Source organism: Camelus ferus, chromosome 18 (genome assembly GCF_009834535.1).
Source record: "Camelus ferus isolate YT-003-E chromosome 18, BCGSAC_Cfer_1.0, whole genome shotgun sequence".
In the NCBI taxonomy this organism is placed as follows: Eukaryota; Metazoa; Chordata; class Mammalia; order Artiodactyla; family Camelidae; genus Camelus; species Camelus ferus.
The window spans coordinates 11,816,775-11,836,869 of NC_045713.1; the positions used below are offsets into that span (position 1 = coordinate 11,816,775).

General features: G+C 51.8%; 1 protein-coding gene across 3 annotated transcripts in view; it reads left to right on the plus strand.

The window, feature by feature from the left end:
* The first annotated feature begins 712 nt into the window (after positions 1 to 712).
* Positions 713 to 20,095, plus strand: part of DAGLB (diacylglycerol lipase beta) — a 29,829-nt gene continuing 10,446 nt past the window's right edge. For 2 of the 3 annotated variants that reach the window (XM_032460012.1, XM_032460013.1), the window contains exons 1-9: positions 713 to 928; positions 3,047 to 3,198; positions 9,450 to 9,621; positions 10,678 to 10,936; positions 12,465 to 12,587; positions 13,348 to 13,475; positions 14,448 to 14,574; positions 16,029 to 16,112; positions 17,689 to 17,766. In XM_032460012.1, the coding sequence (XP_032315903.1) occupies positions 834 to 928; positions 3,047 to 3,198; positions 9,450 to 9,621; positions 10,678 to 10,936; positions 12,465 to 12,587; positions 13,348 to 13,475; positions 14,448 to 14,574; positions 16,029 to 16,112; positions 17,689 to 17,766 (1,218 nt within the window). In that variant the 5' untranslated portion in view covers positions 713 to 833. The remainder of the gene's footprint in view (positions 929 to 3,046; positions 3,199 to 9,449; positions 9,622 to 10,677; positions 10,937 to 12,464; positions 12,588 to 13,347; positions 13,476 to 14,447; positions 14,575 to 16,028; positions 16,113 to 17,688; positions 17,767 to 20,095) is intronic. The other variant, XM_032460011.1, reaches the window with a different exon arrangement.

Consider the following 20,095-nt stretch of genomic DNA (forward strand, 5'->3'; position numbering starts at 1 on the left):
TGATGTATATCAGGGGAGAAAAAAAGGCGGCAAGCAGTGGCGAGAAGGGAGAAAGTAGTAGCTTAACCCAGGGAGCAGATAACCACATATTTACATACCTGTGTTGTGTGACAACCAGAGACAGGATCCTGCAAGGGGATGGGGTCTATTTTATACACAAAGTGCAGCCTTGCAAGACTAAGCTGATGGGCCTGGTCTGAGGGTTCAACAAAGTCACCCCAGCTGTTATAGGGGGAACGCACAGTAGAGGCGGAGGCAGGGCAGAATTGGGGGAGGCCTGGAATGGGATAAAAGGGGCTCGGACCAGGTGGAGGGGAGTGGAGGGGCTAAGAAGTGGTCAGAAGCATGGCACTAAGCAAAGGCCTGTTTGGTAGGAAAGACTGTAGATCAGGCTATTCCCTACTCCCCAGCCCCAAGCTGAGTGTGGCTTCAGGCCATGAACCTGCAAGTGTCCTAATGCAGCCCTGCTGACCGCGGCGGGGCGGCGGGGACAACTTCGTCACAGGCTTGCAGCCCCAGAGACCTGGGTGGCCCCAGATCCGCCATGAACTACCGGGGATTTCTGGCCTGGCTAACCCCTCCGTCAAGAAGAGTCCTTATATATAAAATGAAAATAGTAGAATAGATACCACACGTGCGAATACCCTGAGAAGTCCTCCAGCATCTTTCGGTTCAGCGCGTCTGCGCAGGCGCAGCGGCCGCGTGGTGATCAGTGCGCGTGCGCCTGCGCAGAGTCTCTGTCTGGCGGCGGAGACCCGAGGGCTTGGAGCTCCCAGGGGCCACAAGGGCCAGTCCGGCCGGCTGGTTCCAGGCCTGGCGGCGGGGACTTCGTCATGCCGGGGATGGTGCTGTTCGGCCGGCGCTGGGCCATCGCCAGCGACGACTTGGTCTTCCCGGGGATCTTCGAGCTGTTCCTGCGAGTGCTGTGGTGAGGCGCGGGCTCTGCGGGCGGGCGGCCGTGGCGGAGGTGGGAGCTGGGCCGAGGAGGGAGCGCACCGAGGAGGGAGCGGGGCCGAGGAGGGAGCGGGGCCGAGGAGGGAGCGGGGCCGAGGAGGGAGCGCGGCCGAGGAGGGAGCGCGGCCTAGGAGGGAGCGCGGCCGAGGAGGGAGCGCACCGAGGGCAGTGACTGCGTCGCCAGCCAGTGCGGGGCCTGGAGCCTGCCATGCGTCCGCCGAGCTCGCCCTCCACCTCCATCGCCCGAGGAGGTCGGTGCGGTTCCTCTCCCCACTTTACAGTCGGCACACTGAGGCCCAGAGTTGGGGGGCCGTGCCCGGGGTCACACAGGTGGGCCCACTACCCGGACGTCTGAGCTGAGGGGCACGAGGCCCCCAGCGTTTGGCGCCGGGACCTGGACCAGGAGCCACCAGGACTTCACTGCTGCCCACAAGCCGTGGCGTCAAGATCTCCTTCCTGGAGCCTGGAGCGGCCACCTGCATCACGTCAGCGGTCTGCCTGGAAACGCACAGCATCTTGTACCTGCCAAATGATAGACTGCCGATAATAGCCCTTCTGTGTGATTCTTTAACTGATTGTGGCCAAATTCCCTGCTGAGCACCAGGGCTGGCATTTACGCTTTTGTCTTTCACAGTGTGGCAACCGTGGGAAGTGGAATTGAGAGCCTGAACTCTGTCCCCAGAGGGGCCGAGCAGGGAATAATACCATTTTTTTTTAAGGATTCTTGAGGGGAAGGAACTATCAACAAATGAGCTGCTTCTCGGTAGTTTCACAGTTGTCAGAGCCAAGTCTTTCTGAGGTCATTTCCTGCTATTATTTCTAGACACAGGGTCATAATATCACAAAAGTGACAAAAATGTAAAAAGTTATCTAGTCCAATTCCCCTTATGGCCTTGAATCCTTAGTACCACATTCTTGCCGCATTTGCTCTGCGCGCCTCTGAAATAACTCTAGTGACGAGTCACTCTCATGTTGCATTGTTTGGTGCTGCCTTTCATTGTTTTGCACTGAATTACAGAATACATTTATAACTCCACAGTACTTGTCCTTTCACATTTATCTGTGTTCACTGCGGAACATCTTTGTGTAACTGGCTTCCCACCCCCTTGTTTTTGTACAACACACAGCAGAGTACCATGTGTGTTTATCAACTTCTTCTTGAGCCACAGAAGTGAAACTTCTCTGGTTGACAGCTAAACAAGCATCTACTCTGTTGGTTTACCAGTTCTGTATCTCAAGTCTTGGTGGGGCTGTTTTCGGGCAGTTCACATTATATTTGCTTGCTTATGACTTTAAATGTGTGACAGCAGGCATAGACTAAGAGCAGTGATGTAAGTGTATAAAGTATAAAGCTCATTAAAAGTTAAAAAAAAAACCCATACTCTTTAGTTGATGGACTAAATCTTTTGTTGATGAAGATGAAATTCTAAAGTGAGCCTCACCTTGTTTTGGAAAGTATTAACTCCTTTTATTTTATTTTATTTATTTACTGAAGTCTAATCAGTTTACAGTGTGGTATCAATTTCTGGTGTACAGCATAATGTTTCAGTCATAGATACACATATATTCATTTTCATATTCTTTTTTCATAATAGGTTGCTACAAGATATTGAATATAGTTCCCTGTGCTACACAGAAGAAACTTTTTGTTTATCTATTGTATACATAGTGGTTCATATCTGCAAATCGCAGACTCCCAATGTATCCCTTCCCAACCTCTTCCTCCCTCTGGTAACCATAAGTTTGTTTTCTATGTCTGTGAGTCTGTTTCTGTTTTATAAATAAGTTTGTTTGTCTTCTTTTTTTTTAGATTCCACACATAAGTGATATCATATGGGATTTTTCTTTCTCTTTCTGGCTTACTTCACTTAGAATAACTGGGGAGGGTATAGTTCAGTGGTAGAGGGCGTGCTTAGCATGCACGAGGTCCTGGGTTCAATCCCCAGTACCTCCACTTAAAAAATAAATAAATAAACCTAATTACCTCCTCCCATACCCCCCCGAAAAAAATTAGCTCCGCTTATTTTTTTCCATCGTGTTTGACAGAGCAGCTCCTTGGCTTCCATCCCTGACCATCGCTGTTTCTCGGCAGGTGGATCGGCATTCTGAGCCTGTACCTCCTGCACAGAGGGAAGCTGGACTGTGCTGGCGGAGTCCTGCTCAGCAGTTACCTGATCGTCCTCATGGTTCTCCTGGCAGTGATTATTTGCACCGTCTCAGCCATCGTGTGTGTCAGCATGAAAGGTAGACATGAAAGTGGTCCTTCCTGTCTGACGCCTGTTCTTCGTTAACAGCTTTATTGAGCTATAATCCACACAGCATACAGTTTCCCCATTTAAAGCATACAGTTCAGTGATTTTCTGTACAGTTGCGCCACCCTCCCCGCAATGGATTTTAGAAACATTTCACCACCCCAGACAGAAATCTTGTCCTCGTTAGCAAGTTACTTCTCATTTTTCCCCGCCTCCCTCAGCCCTCAGCGTCCACTGCTCTTCTTTCTGTCTTTAGATTTGCCTCTTGGACATCAGCCAGGTGGAATCATCCACGAGGTGGCCTTTTGGTCTGGCTTCTTAAACGTGGGATAACGTTTTCAAGGTTCACCCATGTTATAGTCCATATCAGTACTTCATTCCTTTTTATGGCTGAATAATACTGCACTGAGTGGATAGACCACATTCTGCTTATCTGTCAGTTGGTGGGCGTCTGGGTTGTTTCCACTTTTTGGCAGTTACAGGTACTGCTGCTGTGAGCATTCACATACGTGGTTTTGTATAGCCCCACGTTTTCCACTCCAGTTCACAGTGGAACTGCTAGATCATATGGTGACTTGAGGTTTGACTTCACCTGTTTTCCAAGGAGCTGCACCATTCTTCTGTCCCACCAGGAGTTTGTAAGGGTTCCAGTGTCTCCACGTCCTCACTGACGCTTATTATCTGACTTTTTGATCATAGCCATTCCAGTGGATGTGAAAATGTCTTCTTCTGGTTTTGATTTGCATTTCCATGATGACTTAATGATACTGAGCATCTTTTCATGTGCTCAGTGGCCTTTTGTGTGTCACTTTTAGAGAAATGTCTATTCAGATCCTTTGCCGAATTTTAAATTGGGTTATTTGTCCTTTTATGAATGAGTTGTAAGGGTTACATTTCTTTTTTTATTATTTTTTTAATTGAAGTACTGTCATTTACAGTATGTCAGTTTCTGGTGTACAGCATAATATCCCAGTCATGCATATATATACATATATTCGTTTTCACATTTCTTCTTAATGATGATTTTTTTCTATATGCTACCATTTTCTGCAGACAGTCACTTAGCTGAGAATATCTGAAAATGTTGGAGACCTTCCCTGTCCATTAGTGTGGTTTGTGGGATGAGCTGAGCACTCTGGTGGCTCACAAAGAAATGCATTAGTAAATAAAAACTCATCCAGTCAAAGGTGGGGCTGCATGGCGGCTGCCATCCAACCTGTTTCAGCACTTTATCACTGCTTGAGTCGGGATGGAGGAGGCCTGCTTCCAGCATGTAGGTGATGATGACGAGGAAGCTGGGAGGGAGGAGCACTACACTGGGTGACAGAGTCAAGATCTTGACAGTCCAGACCGATAGACTGAAACTTAAAAGATGGCAGTTTGTGGGGAGAAATACAGACAGAAATGTTAGTGGCAAAGTAACGTGTAGAAAATAGAGCTGTGTATTTCAGTTTACCTCCGAAAACATGAATGCCTGGGGTCTGTGTCAGAGAGGGTCCCAGTTCTGCGGTCTGTGCGGGTCCCCAGGTCTGGACTGTCATTGGTCCTGATGCTGAAGGGGAGGAAGGGGCTGAAATATGTACCACGTGGCTTTAGCTCTGAAGTTTTTAGTGAAATCAGAATTCCTGAAAGATGAAATGTTTAGGTTGCTGTCATTTCAGGTACAGCGTCGTCTGATTTATTTGCCCTTTCTGTGCACGTCACATTCTGTTTATTACGCCAGGTTTGCAACTATAATAGTGGGTTCGCATTTGAAGCAGTTAAGTATATAAGCTTTTTTTTTCCCCTTCAATGTTTTTCTTCAGATACTTTTGGTGGTATCAGGGCATAGTCACACCCGTGTGCTGGGTGAATAGGGGACAGTCACACTGCTGTGGCGGGTCAGTAGGGCACAGTCAGCCCCAGTGGTGTGTGGATGGCCATAATCAAGCAGGCTCCTCCTCCCAGGCATCAGCCCAGTGCCTGAGACATCACACATCGCACGTCACACCCTGGCAAACATCTCCCAGTTGTGCGGGGTGTTCCAGGTGGGTTGTTCATCCAGCAGCCTCCTCCAGGCAGAACCAGTTTTATTCAGCACGTGTCTGTTGGTGTCGCAATATTTTGACACATACACACCGTATGCGGAGAGAGCTGATGGCTACTCTAAAGCTTTATTAAGTTACATAGTCTTATATAGCAAGGAAGAATGATAAGGGAAATGGTTAACAGGCAGTGTCTGGCTCAAGGTCAGAAGACCCTTTATGTTTTGGTAAATCATGTTCGTGTTGGCACCAGCAAGCCTTATAGCTTATCAGGGCGGAATGTGTGAGAAACAGCTGCTTAACAGCATTCTTCTTGGACACAGGAGGCTGTGCCTGTCTTAGGTTGCCCCCCTCTGGGGATCTTACCCGTCATTGGCTAACCAGCCTTCTCACCTCTGAGTCTGCCACCTTTTAGAACTTGTTTACCATTCCAGCCCAAGGCTCGTTCCTTTGTTCCCACAGTTGGGGAGCTACATGTGTCCTCACTCTGCACATACAAGCGAGTGTGGTAGAGAAGCCGGGCCTCTGCCCAGCTCAGGAGTGTTCCTCGTGTGACGCTGGTTGGTTCAGGAGTGGACATGTGGCCTGATTTGGACCATTGAAATTCAGGAAGTCCTTCCTGGCTCCTCTAGGGAAGACCCAGAAGTAGCATCTTGTCTTCCCTCTGGATGATGCTGGGCGTGAACCGCTGACTGAGTTCCTGCTGAGGCTCAGCCCGGAAGGAGCTGAACATGGAGGGCAGGGCTGTGAGAAGCAGAGGGGCCCTGGTGCCCCTCCTGGCCCTGCATTTCCAGTCCCTTGAGTCAGTACAGGTCCTTCTTGTTTTTAAACTGGTTTGAGTTAGATTTTCTGATACTTGTAGCTAAAGACATCACGGCTAAACCGAAAACAGTATTTTATGAAAAAAAAATGTTAATTTAATTGCCAGCTTGTTATAAATGATTAACATCATATGCCTTATTTTAAATATTACATAAATTTCAGTGAAGTATACAGTAAAGAAAGTTTTAAAAAAAAGACATGGGAAAAAATATTGTATCAGAAGAGACTCAGAGCCAGCCAGTCTCCTTAAAATAGAAGGGCTTCTACAGTAAGTAAGAAACAAACCAATAGTCAGTAGAAAAATGAGCAGAGATCGTGAACAGTAAAATAAATGTAAAAGATTTTTACATATATGAAGAAATGTTCGGGGGGAGGGTATAGCTCAAGCTGTGGAGTGCATGCTTAGCTTACATGATGTTCTGGGTTCGATCCCCAGTACTTCCTCTAAAATAAATAGATAGATAAACCTAATTACCTCCCTCCCTACTCTTCCCCGCCAACAACAAAAAAAAAAAAAAGGAAAAAAAAGAAGAAATGTTCGGCCTCAGTTACAATGGGGTAATTCCCCTAGGTTATACCTCGGGGTGGTGAGGCTGTCCAGTTGTGGGACTGCTGCTTCTGGATCTTTTCCTAGAGGAGCCATGAGGGCCTTCCCCAGAACTTCCCTTCTGCTGTGCAGAAAACAGGCAGCTCATTCTGTTGGTGGGGATGTAAATTGGTTGAATCTCTTGGAGGCCCAACTGGTTGTGTGTGTGTGTAGCAATCAGTTGTTTCCCTTAATATTTGCACGTACGCAGAATACTTGAAGTTCATGGCAGTGTTGTTTGAGGTGCAAAAGATGGGAACAAACTCGGTGCCTGTCAGAGGGCCCCAGCTCTGTTTAAGTGTCACTCATTCATCTGATGGTCTGCTGTGCACCTGTTAAAAAGAATGAGAAGTGCTTTGTGGATGGATATGGAGTGATGTCCAGTATACTGAGGTTCAGAACATTGTATGTAGTTCCCTCCCTTTTTCTCAAGAGATATACGTACCTGTTCTGTTTACGTCCAGACTCTCTGGGGGCTACATGAGTGACTAGTTTACTATGAGGGAAGGCGTCTGAAAGACGAGTTCAGCAGCAGGAGGAAGGCTTAACATTTACTTTATACCTGCTTGAACTATTTGACCTTTTTACCCCTTACATTCATTACCTGCACAAAATCAGAGTTGTTTTTTCTTTTAAACAAATTGTAAACTTTAGGTATGTCTTTTAATAGCTCTTAACGCATTGATAAACTTTATTACTGGTACAGGGGTAACTTCCATTGCCCCTTTTGTAAGTCACCCCCGTGATCAGTCTGTCATTTGAGACGCTGTTTATTGAGCGCTGGGCTGATACCTCTCTCTGAAAGAAGCACAAGTTTTGCAAGGGTGCGCCTGGAGCAAAGAGAACTCAGACGTCTTTATCCAGACCTGATGCTTGTGTGCTCGCCTCTCTTTCTTGGTCATCACTGTGGAACCTTGATGTTGCTGTGGTGGTTTCTAGTTTTGACTTGAGAACCTCCCTGAGGAAATCCTGCTGTTTGTACCGTGTGGGAGGTTTAATTAGGGAGGATTCACCCTCAAGACTAGCGCGTTTTGACAGAACACCTTCGGTGTCCAAGGTCTGCCCTTTGCCATGTTTGGCTTGGATTCTGGGACGTCTTGCATCTCCTCTGAGTTTGGGTCTGGAGCTCAGCTCACCGGGGAAGACTGCTGCAGTGGCTTGAGGTGTCGAGTCCCCAGGCCCTGTGACGTAGGCCTTCCCTTGACGCGCTCGCATAAACGGCTCTGCCTGACACGGGCCTGGGGGGCCCCTTCCCAGGGCCACGCGCGGAGGACCCCTGGTCGGGGTGCGCCGGGGCTGGGTAATCACGGAGCATCGACTTCGCTGCCCATGTGCCCCCGCAGCCAGGTCTTCACCTCAAGGAGAGAATACATTTCTAAATAAAATAAAAACGTTTTTCTAGGCAGGCATAACTGTGTAAAGGAGACTTTTTCAGTGCCTCACTTCTTTTTGGAACCTTAACAGAGAACTCCCTTCCCGCTTCCTTATTTCCATAGTCGCTTCATTCCCGCAGTGTCCCAGCAGGGGTCTTTTTCAGTTTCTTGTCTAAAATTCACTCAAAGATAGTTAGAAATGGGACGTTTTTGAGTAAATCATAATCATGGAGAGGCACTAGTTCACCCATGAGAGAAAGTTCGTCTCCTATTGTGTGTTTACCGATAAGGTTTCTCTCCCATCGCACTGCGGTGGAGTCCAGGCCTCGGGCAGCGGGGCCCTGGCCTCGGGCAGGGGCAGCGGGCTGTGAGTAGCTGCTCCCTGCTTCCCTCCGCGCCTGGCTGTCCTTAGGCAATACCAAGCTGAAGATACGGGGCTTTTACAGATTTTTGGCACGCCTGGACTCCTTGTCTCACAGAAGGAGGAAGAGTGCCGTTTCAGTAACCTTAGAGCGTTTTGTCTTTGTGCCAAGAATGAGGCTGGAAAACGTCTCATGTTTTAAAATGTGACTTTAAATAATTCATTCTAACGGCAGGTGATTTTTGGAATTTGAAAGCTGTTTCCTTACCAAGTTATTTTTTTAGCTCTCAGATTTTTTTCATTGTTTTTGTTTTAATCGTGTGGCATTTTTATGTTGCTTAAATTGGTGTTTATCAACTTTTTCCCAAAGGGAGAGAGTTGATGCTTTACATCAAGAAGGAAAGCAGGCAGGCCTCTATGGATGCTTGGATTTGTTTTACAAACACAGTTTTAAACATCACGTCGAAATGGCAGGCTTCTTCAAGTGGTCTCCCACGTCAGAGTTGTTCATTTCCCAAAAGTGAGGCCCATGGGGGCCTGAGTCCTGCAGACCTGGGTGATGTTTTAGAAATTAGTTACTGAGCTCTCTGAGCCTCAGTTTCCTTGTTTGTAGAACGGGATGGTGACTGTGTCGCCATCTTTGTGAGCACTGAAGAGGAGCGGGCGCTCCGGGTGGGGTCTGGAATGCATGGCGGAGCCTGTTTGTCCGGCTGTGAGAACTGGGTGACTGTGTGTCTGATGCCTGGGACTCTCTGCTGTATGTTGATTGTCCCAGCATAATTATTAATAGCACTTCCTTTTGCTTTCAAGAGGGTCCCAATGTGGACAATGAGTTTACGGTTACTCTAGTTAGAACCCAGGAGTGTTTTTAAAACCCTTGTCAAAGAAATGAATCTGAGGCTTTTTGTCATGTTTCCTGTCAAACGTAGGAGTTGATTCCCAATTACAAGTAGAAGTCAGATGGCAGGTGTCACACGGTGCAGATGTGCTGTGACAGCTGCATTTCTGTCTAAAGGAGGACACCCCCCCCCCCGCCGTGGAGGCCGCTGACCAGTTTGAATACTCTCTGCGCTGCAGGAACCATTTGTAATCCTGGACCACGGAAGTCTATGTCGAAGCTGCTTTACGTCCGCCTGGCGCTCTTCCTGCCGGAGCTGGTGTGGGCATCTCTGGGGGCCGCCTGGATCGCAGATGGTGTGCAGTGCGACCAGGCAGTTGTGAAAGGCATCATCGCCACCGTCGTGGTCAGGTGAGGGCTTCTGTCTCCTTCAGTTTCTTGTCAACATGCACTCGATGTGGAGGTGAACTAATACTTCCTGAGTAACTGCAGGTGGCCCAGTGCCGTGCAAGCTTCCTAAAGTAGTTAGAAATTGGGTCTTTTGGAGTAAATCATAAAAATGGAGAGGGGCTTGTGTATCTGTGAGGAGAAGCCCGTCTTCTGTTGTGTCTATTGATGCTGTTTTCTTTCTCACCGGTTCTCATTTTTCTGCATTTGCTCCCTGCTGTGTCTCTCTCTCTCTTTTTTTTCAATGGAGGTGCTGGGGCTTGAACCCAGGACCTTGTGCATGCTAAGCACGCGCTCTACCACTGAGATGGACCCTCCCTCTCCCTTCTCTTACGAGAATAAGGGAAAAAACCTGAGGACCAAAACAAGGGCAAAATTAAAAGTAGGATGAGAAGAAATACAGTGTCTGGAATTGCTACAGAGAATAATCCGCTAGAATAAGGTTTTTGCCTTTGCCAGTCACATCCCCTTGTGCCCGAAATAGGGAAACAGAGCTTCCTGCCGCCGGTGCCCTTCCTGAGTCTCACGGCAGGGGCCGCGGCACCCCTCCCGGGTCCCTCTTCCAGGGCGCGCGCTCCCACCCCCGGCGCCGTGCGTGTCGCGGGCGGTCTAGCAGTGTTGAGACATGTGAGTGAAAGACCTGCCAGAGTGTCCCTGTCCCGTGGCGTGGCAGGCTTCTCTCGGCTTCTCGTGGCTTCCCCTCGAGGAGCCTGGGGCGCTGGCGGCAGGCCCAGGTCGTGGGCGGGGCCTGGTGCCCGGCCGGCTCTACTGCCGCCTAGTCTTTCTTTTGTGGTCTCTCCTGCCAGGGCTCTGATCTTTGTAGGGCCCGGGTTAGCTGTGGGATTCTAAGGAACTTTCTAGAAGAAACAAGTTGCTCGGGTTAGCTGGGTTCTGGGGGTCCCCATCTTCCTCGGTTAGCAGAGCCCCAGCTGTACAGATGCAGGACTGACCCAGAGGAGGGGCCTCTGGCTCGGGCTGTGGGGCCCACGGTCACCGGCCTCGCCTTCCCCTGTCTCGCAGCTGGGTCATCATCGCCTCCACAGTGGTCACCATCATCATCGTCTTCGACCCCCTGGGGGGCAAGACGCCTCTGTATCCCTCAGCTGGTCCTGGCCACCTGGACAGTCACGAGTCCAGCCAGCTACTGAGTGGCCTCAAGACGGCAGCCACGGGCGTGTGGGAGACCAGAGTCAAGGTCCTGTGCTGCTGCGTGGGGAACGACGACCACACTCGGGCCGCTTTTTCGAGTACGGCAGAGCTTTTCTCAGCCTACTTTTCAGTAAGCCAACGGGGTCCGCCTTGGTCTCTCTCCCCTGTTTGAGTAAATGCTGCCTGTGTTAAGATGAGCCCTCTGCTCTGCCTTTGGAACCAACGCCCCCGTTCACATAAAACAGCTCTTGAGAACTCGTGATCTGTGTGTGTGTGTGTGTGTGTGTGTGTGTACGTGTGTACGTTTGTGTGTATGTGTGTACGTGTGTCTGTGTGGCGGGGCCGGGGGTGCTCCCTGGGGTGCGTGGAGTGCCTGTGTCCCTCAGGGAGCACGAGCGTGGGGCTCTGGCCAGTGAGTCCTTGTGCTGACGTCTGCATGTCACACTGTCAGGGTTTCACACTGGTGTTTAAGGAGCTGCCTGGTGGAGCCTGTACATTGAGGGACCGGTTTGCCAGCTGTTCTTTTATACGTCCCGCATCCAGCTGGTACTCGGCAGTGCCAGGTCCAGGCAGTGTCCACACATCCACAGTAGTAACCACACCCTGATTTCTCACTGTTTCGTGGCATGGTAGAAATGATAAGTTCTTCACTTTTTAGGGTTATTGCAACGCAGAAAGCTACCATCTTTCTAGAGCATTTTCTTCAGTGATTTGGAAACATTTGTTTTTCTTTCACATCTAATGTGGTCTTTCTTACAGTGTTCTCTGATAAACAGCTGTTATGTTCAGTATTGTGACCAAGCTTGAGAGAGTTCTCTTAACACCCTGCATGCCCGCTGGTCTTTTTCTCGCCTCTCTGGGGTGTCCAGGCCTGCCCCGCCCAGGGCTGGCTCTGCAGCCAGCACCAGGCGGCAGCAGCACCTCCATGTAGCGGTTAGAGAAGCAGGTCCCCCTAAACTATGTTAAAGGAGTGCTTCAGCCTAGTCTTAAGATTTTAGAAGGAGGAGGAAGAGAATCTGGCTATTCTTAGGGGATGTCTTAACCTGCGTTGTGGGCAGAACCGATGGCTCTAGCGGCCAGGTCCTTTCTTGTGGACCAGATGTGCCAGGAGTGTTGAGGATTCCTGCCTGCTCCACGTCCCTTCTGAAGGACAAGGGTCAAGTCAGGCTCTGGAGACCCACTCTGTCGCTTTCCTCATTTGAGGTCCTTTTGTGAGGCTTGCTCTGCCAGAGAGTGGAAGTCCAGTCTAAGAAACCTCTGCCGTGGACTCGTTACAGCAAAGCCCCTCGGTGTCTGGGGCAGTGCGAGCGTAAACCTGGGCTAGACCAGACCTGACCACCGAGATGGCGAGTGCACCCACTTGCTCCCCCGCTTACAGAAGGGGTGAAACTGATTAAAAATAGCTGAGTCACGTGAAGTGAAATGTGAGAATGGAGACCAATAAGTTGTTCTATTCTCGAGCAGATTTGTCTGAGGGCAGGATAGGAAGAAACACGAAGCTCACGTGTATGAGTCCTGAAAGGGAAATATTTTTAAAAACACCTCTTTACATGTAACTGTGTGTGTGTGCGCGCGTGCATGACCTCTGTAGAGCTGGGCTTGGGGCCTGTGGGCCTTCCCTGTGAGCTGTGTGCTAAACGGCCATGGTTCCCCTCCAGGACACAGACCTGGTGCCCAGCGACATTGCTGCAGGCCTCGCCCTCCTCCATCAGCAACAGGACAATATCAGGAACAACCAGGGGCCTGACCAGGTGATCAGCCATCCCCCAGGGCCCTCCCAGGTAAGCCCATGGTTCTGCTGGGGGCACGGTTTTGACATTTACACCTATTTGTAAATTAAAACAAAACAGAAATGGCAATAGCAACAGTGGCAGAGCAGTTGGTTGGGGTCTGATCTGGGCTTTGTTAATTGTGGTTTGTCACCTGTTGGGCGAGGCATCTCCTCACCACTTGGAGTCAGGTGGAGGGAGCCCGCTCCTGGCCAGTACACCAGCCATTGCTTTTTTTTTTCCAAAGCATTCTCTTTTGGGAAATTGGCTGTTGAGTCTGCATATCGAAAATTCCCCCTGGGGTGCGACCTGGTTTTCTCAGAGTGTGCTGCTCTCTTCTCTGAGCCGGGGGAACAGTTTGACTTGGCTGGGTGATAGCTTTCCTGCCACAGATGTTTGTGCTTTTGAGAGAGAATCGCACACAGACTGTAGTCTGTCTCCACACCCCGTTAAGCACCGCGTTCTCGGTGGCCTGTTTGTGGCGTGGAAGACGGCTGGTCCTCACGTGCGTCCGGCAGGAAGTCACCGGCTGATTTCACCGGGAGCTGGAAGAGTCATGAGGGTTTTTTGCTGCTAACTTCTGCATGTTTCTAGAACGAGGGGTCTGTCTGTATTTAAGGACCAGTTTTCATAATGGAGGTCCTCTGAGAGGTCTATTCAGTGAAGAAAGAAAGGAAAGAATCAGGAGTTTGAGTTCAGGTTTAAGGTCACAGTGGGTTGATCTTCCCCGTGGCGGGTCTCCTAAACAGAGAGCTTTTTCCTTCCCTTGCAGGAAGCTGATCTGGACGCAGAATTAGAAAACTGCCATCACTACATGCAGTTTGCTGCCGCTGCCTACGGCTGGCCTCTCTACGTTTACAGAAACCCGTTCACGGGGCTGTGCAGGGTCGGTGGTGACTGGTAGGTGGGCGCCGTCTGGGCCTCCCTATTCCCTCCAGATGGTGCTTGCTCTGGTGTCCATACTTTATTTTCTAAAAATAATCACGTTTTCCTTTTTTAAAAAAAAACTTCCTATTTTGAATTATTCAAAACTGCATGAGCGGTACTCAGAACCCCTGTATATCCTTTATCCGGAGTCACCAGTGTGACTCGTTTTTGTCACATGTGCCATGTCATCTATGTATACATCTTTTCCCCTGGACCATTGGGGATTCGGTTACAGTCATCATGCCCCTTTATCTCCAGTAACATCAGCTTGTGTTTCATAAGAACAAGGACTTTCTTGTACATAACTTACAGTGCAGCTACAAAATTTAGGACATTTATCATTAATCACTAGCTAGTCCAGTCTTTCCATGTGTCCCCATAATATCCTGGGTAGCACCTTTTCTTCCAGTCCAGGAGCGTGTGTGGGTGTTTAGTTGTCACGTGTCCTGGGTCTCCTCCAGTCTGGAACAGTTCCTTAGTCATTTTTCTGTCTTTCTTGATATTGACATTTTGAAAAGGATAGTCTAGCTATCCTGCAGGACAGCCTTCAGTTTGCATTTGTCTGGTGGTTCCTTCCTGGTTGGGTTCAAATTGCCTACTTTTGGCAGGAGTGCCCCATGAGGAGGGCCGCGTCCTTCTCAGTGCCTCGTATCAGGGGGCCCGTGTTGCCGGTCTGTCCTACTGCTGGTGGTTTTAGAGTGTCTCCCATCTTTGTTGGTTTATTGTTTGCACGTGGAAAGCATTAACATGACTCCAGAAGTCGAACCTCATGAGAAGTATACACAGAAGTATGTTTATCTTTTAAAAGCCATTACATGTTAGCCAGACTGAGTCCTGAAAATTGTCACCGGGAGTCCTCGCTTTGCCAGGAAATGGGACAGTGGGGTGGGTCTTCTTCGGTCTGTGGCTCCGGTTGGCACAGTAACGCCTTTGCCCCCTTTTTAGTTGCAGAAACAGGGCACCTGAATATGACTTGGTTGGAGGTGATCAGTTCAACTGTCACTTTGGCTCCATCCTGCACACCACAGGGCTCCACTACCGGGACTTCATTCATGTCAGCTTTCACGACAAGGTGGGGTATAACTGTGCTTCCCAGCGTCTTTTGCGTCCTGGAGTCCTTTGAGATTCCAGTGGAACTTGTAAATTATTCCCCCAGAAAAAGGTGCATAGACACATACATAGAGATACACTCACCCCCAGATTTAGTGTACTGTTTCAGGGGTTCACAGACCCCCTTGAGGCCCACCCAGGTTCAACATAAGGTGGAAAGCCTTCATCAGAGACACTGTACTGTGTTTCTCATGAGCCCATTTTCTTTCGTTGAAGGACAGTGGGTGGCACTTGGCATTCACCCCTCACAGGTGTCTGGGGTTAACTAACCCTCGTCTCTGGGTCTCAGCTGCATCCTTCAGTGCAGAGCAGTTGGTCTCACACTTGGGGGTGTCAGAATTGCCGGGCAGGTCGGTGAACCTGCAGGAGCCCATCTGTCCGGCATCAGGGCCCCGTCCTGGGCTGCCTCGCCATCCCCACGTGATCCTCGCAGGCACCAGAAGTGAAGCCGCCCACCCCGCTAGCACAGCGGCCCTCAGACCCACACCTGATAGCACCTCCTGGGGAGCCTTAAAACCCAAAGGGCCGGCCACGCCCCATGTCAGTTAAGTCAGAGTCTGCAGCGGCAGGGCCCCGCTCAGGAGCCCTGCGATCCCCGTGTCCACACTGCCGGGAGCCACAGGTGTCTGCTCTTCAGCCCACTGCCTCCCAAACTCCTGTGTCTTAGCACCGCGCGGGGAGGTTAAAGGTCACCCGCCATCCCACCGAGATCAGGGCGTCTGGGGTGTTAATGCCCATGGTGAATCCAGTGCACAGTGACGTGCAGGAGTCCCTGAGCCTCCAAGTGGCCCTTTCAGTGAGTAGAAACGGCAGAGAGAGAGCTGGTGCGTTTTAGAGAGGCTGATTTCCACCGAAGGCCTGCCCCTGCCCTGTGAGCTGTTTCAGGGAGCCCCACGTGACCTCGACTCGTCACGTGCAAGCTCCTGTCCCGTGGGAAGCAGGGAGATGAAGTCGGCCGTCTTGTCTTAACTCCTCGCTCCAAACAGCACCATTCCCGCCGACGCAGGGCCCGCACCGAGACAGACCAGGGCTCCCCACCCCTGGGTGACAGGGCGGCAGCGACCTGAACAGGGCCTTCAGCGAACAGCACCTGTCGGTCCCTGTCCAGAGGGAGGCCCTGGTCACCACAGGGCTGGGTTCACCCGTGGGCTCCCCGGTGATGCAAGGACAAAGATGAAAACGAGGGCGGTTAAGTTAGGCTGTATCCATGTGCAGTAGTGTAGTAGGCGTGATTCACAGGGATGGAAAGCTGCTTTCTCATACACGTGAACATGTGTCTTATGGAACATTTCATTCAGAGTCACATAGTCTCACGCTTGGTGGGGGGGTGCAGCGGTGACCGGGCGCCCCTGCCTGCACTGGGGTCCAGGGCCCGCCCAGCTCTGCATCAGGGGTGCTCCCTCCTCTCTCCCCCAGGTGTACGAGCTTCCCTTCCTGGTGGCTCTGGACCACAGGAAGGAGTCAGTGGTGGTCGCCGTGAGAGGAACCATGTCTCTCCAGGTACAGGGCCCAACACACAGCCCAGGGGCTCGAGGGGCTCGGGGGCGGGGGCCGCAGCTCAGAGGTGAGGAGACCCTGCTTTCCTGGCAGGGGCCCACCTTTGTCAGCAGCAGCTCGACATAGAGGGAAACACCGGGGGTGGAATATAGGGAAGCGAATCTAGGATTGTGAAATAGTCCCCATGAAAAAGCAGATGAGTCATTTCCTTCTGGGCAGTGTTGGCAACGCAGACGCCAGCAGACAGGGCTCCCCGGCTCCCAGGGGGGTGCCCGCTCGCCTCCCTCTGTGCCTGCCTGGCCAGGCCTCCAACCTGGCTAACACTCCCCTTGAATGTTCGGCACCCAAAGCCAGAAAGGGTGATAGGTCAAGTAGTGCGGTCAGAAGTCCCACTGCTGTGAGCCCCTCCCCAAGTCCCCGTGCTGGGTCTCAGCCACCCTGCATGCCTGCTGGCCAGCACCCCCGTCGGCTTTCACCGCCTGTCCCCGTCCCCGTCCCCTGGGGCCCCTCCTCTCCAGATGCCATGGGAGCCACCACCCAGCCGTCCCCACCCCAGCGGTCCCCTCCCGGCCACCTCGTGCTCAGCCCCACGGACATGCCAAGCGACCTTCTCTCCTGTGTTGTGCATCTTGGTCTCTTCTTGGCCGTTCCTCCCTCTCATTTCCTGGCTCTCACCTCTGCTGCTCCAGAAAAAAGAACACGACCCCACAGCTTGAGCCCCTGGCCCTCTTGGCTCTCCCCACCGTGTGGACGCCCCCCCAACCCCCCTTTCAGGAGCGTCCGGGTCGGCCTGGCCCTGAGGCACCAGAAAAACAGACGCCCCTCCTCCCAGGTCTGCTCTTGCCACCCCACCTCTGGCTGACTTCCCTCTGTTCCAAGCACTGCGGCCCCAGTCCTGGCCCCGGGCCTGGCCCCGGGCCTCTCCTTCCTGGGCCAGTGAGAGTTCTCTGCCCCGGCCGCTTTCTGCTCTCTCACATTCCCAGTCTGTGCGCGGCGTGCGCTGTCTGGAACGTGGGTCAGACCTCCCCCTCCTCAGGGACCGCCAGTGGGCCTGCTGCTCCCTGGGTGAGGATGCCTGCCTCTCCCCTCCGCTTCCTGAAAGCCAGCTTTTCCTTCGGGCTCTGGCTCCAGGGCCTCCTCCTCCGGGAGGCCTCCCTGCCCCGCAGTGCTCGCCCCTCCTTCGCTCCATGTGGTGCTTCTCTTACCCTCCCTCAGGTTTCAGCCAGCCGTCGACCAGGCCCTTGAGGACAGGAACCACGCTTTGTTCAAAACCCCAGTGCAGGGCTTTGTGCCTCGTGGCTGCTCAGATGATGTGTGCAGGGAGGGAGGGCGGAGGGTGTCTTAGACAGGTCCCATGTCCCCTCCCCCAGTGTTCACGACCAGCCCAGAGCTGATCATGTCGTGGGTCCCACAGGAGCCTCCTAGCCGTCTGAGTTTCTCTCCCGAGTCTCCCAAGTTCAGGCCCTCGGGGTTCCGTTCTCAACCATCTGACCCGGGAGACTGTCCTGTCCCCGCTGTCCCTCAGCCTTCTACAGCACTCAGCTCAGCCCCACTGACTCTTCCGACGCACTTTTTATAGGACATCCTTACGGACCTGTCAGCAGAGAGCGAGACCCTCGTCTTAGAGTGTGAGGTGCAGGACTGTTCAGCACACAAGGTAGGCGCCATGGGGTGTGTGGTCTGGAGTGTTCCGTTAAGGAGAAACTCAGGGGTCAGAGTGTGTTCAGCTCTGGGCCTCTCTGGTTAACGCGGTGCGTGTGACACACGGCTCCTGTCTGCCATGTGCGCCCAGAGTAAATGCTTTTTATTCTTGGAGCACAAATTCTTAAGACAGCCCTGTGACTGTGAGGTTATTTTTGTTTTTTTAAGAGAAAGAAGCAGGTTCAGCATGATCAGTGACTTGCCAGCAGCCACACGGTTACTGGAATAAGTGTCAGAGTCGGCATTTGAACCCCGGGTAAACGCTTTTCTTCCTTGTCCTCCTTTTTCATGGTGGGCAGAGCCTTCAGTGCAGCGTGGTGCAGACCTGCGCCCTCGCCGCCTGTCAGTCTGCAAGTTATCTCTGCGGATGTCACAGGCCCAGGTTCTGCTTTCACTGTTACTGGGCTGGGGTTGTGTGCACAAGGTCCTCCTGAAGCAGCGAGCACTTGTTCTTTTTAAACAGTTTAAACATACGTAACGTAGTATTTATCATTTTAACCATTTCTAAGTGAACCATTCGTGGCGTCTAACACACTGGGAATGCTGTGCGCCCATCACCACTGTCTCTACCCAAAACTTGTTCAACCATCCCAGACGTCAACTCTGTCCCCATTAGGCAGTAACCACCCTCTGCTCCCAGCCCCCGGCAACCACCATTTTACTGTCTCAGTCTGCTTCTGCTAGGTACCTCATATACACAGAATTATACAACATTTGTTCTTTCGTAACTGGCTTATTTCATTAGCATAGTGGCCTCAAGTTTCATCCATGTTGCATGTAGCGTGTGTCAGAACTTCCTTCCTGTTTATGGCCGAATACTGTTCTGTTGTATACACACCACCTTTGGTTTTTCCATTTGCCCATTGATGGACATTTGCGTTATGTCCATGTTTTGGCTGTTGTGAGTAATACTGCTGTGAACGTGGGTGTACAGATAACTGAGTCCCTGCTCTCAGTTCTTTTGGGAATATATCCAGAGTGGGAGTGCCAGGTCTTATGTTATTTTTCTGTTTAACTTTTTGAGGAACCACCAAACTGTTTCAGCAGTTGCACCATTTTACATTTCCCCCAGCAGAGTACGCGGGTTCCCCTTTCCCCACACCCTCCTCAGCACTCACCTTGCGTGTGCTGAATGCAGCCATCCTGGTGGGTGGATCTGCTTCTCCCTGACGACTAGCCCGGCTGCAGAGCCGAGGGTTTTAACCTCTGAGGGCAGGTCTGGAATGAGTCCCTCCTGGAGGTTTCAGTGGCTGCTTCTGGGCGAAGGATGTTGGGGGTGGAGGGCAGCAGGCTTGTGCTGGTTTATACACCTCGTGTATACTTTAACCGAAACACGTATTACCTCTGTAAAAATACGTGTTACAGGCAGAGTGCAACTGCCAGTGACCCCGGCGTCCTGCCCGGACTTCTATTGCGCGGACACCCTCCAGTCAGGAGCCAGGGTGGAGGCTCTGGGCTTTTGTTCTGCTGCTGGGTGGGAGCCTGCCCGTCCTAGGAACGGGGGTTTCCCTTTAACCCTTAGCTGTCTTTTTCTGCCTCAGTTCACAGAAGAACTCAGCTTTAACTATTACTGGGTGTGTGTGAGAAAACAAAAAGTGTTAAGCTTATAGCCAGCTAGCCAGCCACAAAGTCCCCTCAGCGTCCGGTGGGCCTGGTGTGGTTCTGCTCTGTTCCTGCAAGGCTTTGCGCCTTCACACGCCGCCATACCTCCCGGCTGGCTGTCAGCTGAGGCCTCCTCCAGTGACAGCTCACCCTCAGGCAGGAAGGCAGCGGCCCGGGCCGGCCGAGGCGGGAACTGTTCTCCGCTCTCAGCCCCAGTCCGAGCATCGGGGCTCTAAGCTGTGCAGTGAAAACGGTCTAGGCGTTTGCTCTGTAGCGCACGTGCCAGGGAGACCCCCAGCCGGTGGAGCGGTGCTCGAGTGCCCGTGCCCTGTGCCTCTGGCTGCCCAGAGCCAGGCACGGTGGTGCCGAACTAGGGCTGGAGAAGGCTGAGTGCATCACGTGTGAACGTGGAGGGGGGGCGCAGGGAGATCTGGTGGTTTGTCCGGAAGTGCCGTCAGACTGCACGGAACGTGACCCTTCAGACCTCTTGGTTTCCCGTGTGTGAGGCCAGGTCCGGGTTCTGCTCACAGCAGTGTAGCATTGTCGGGTCGTGAGTCTGCGCGAGATCTGGAGAGGGTCAGAACAGCCTCCCATCTTCCGCGGAATTTCTCCTGCTTCATCTTGCTGGGGGTGAGGCCGCCGGGGACAGTGGCCAGGCTCGTCCCGTCCCGTCCTGGCCTGTC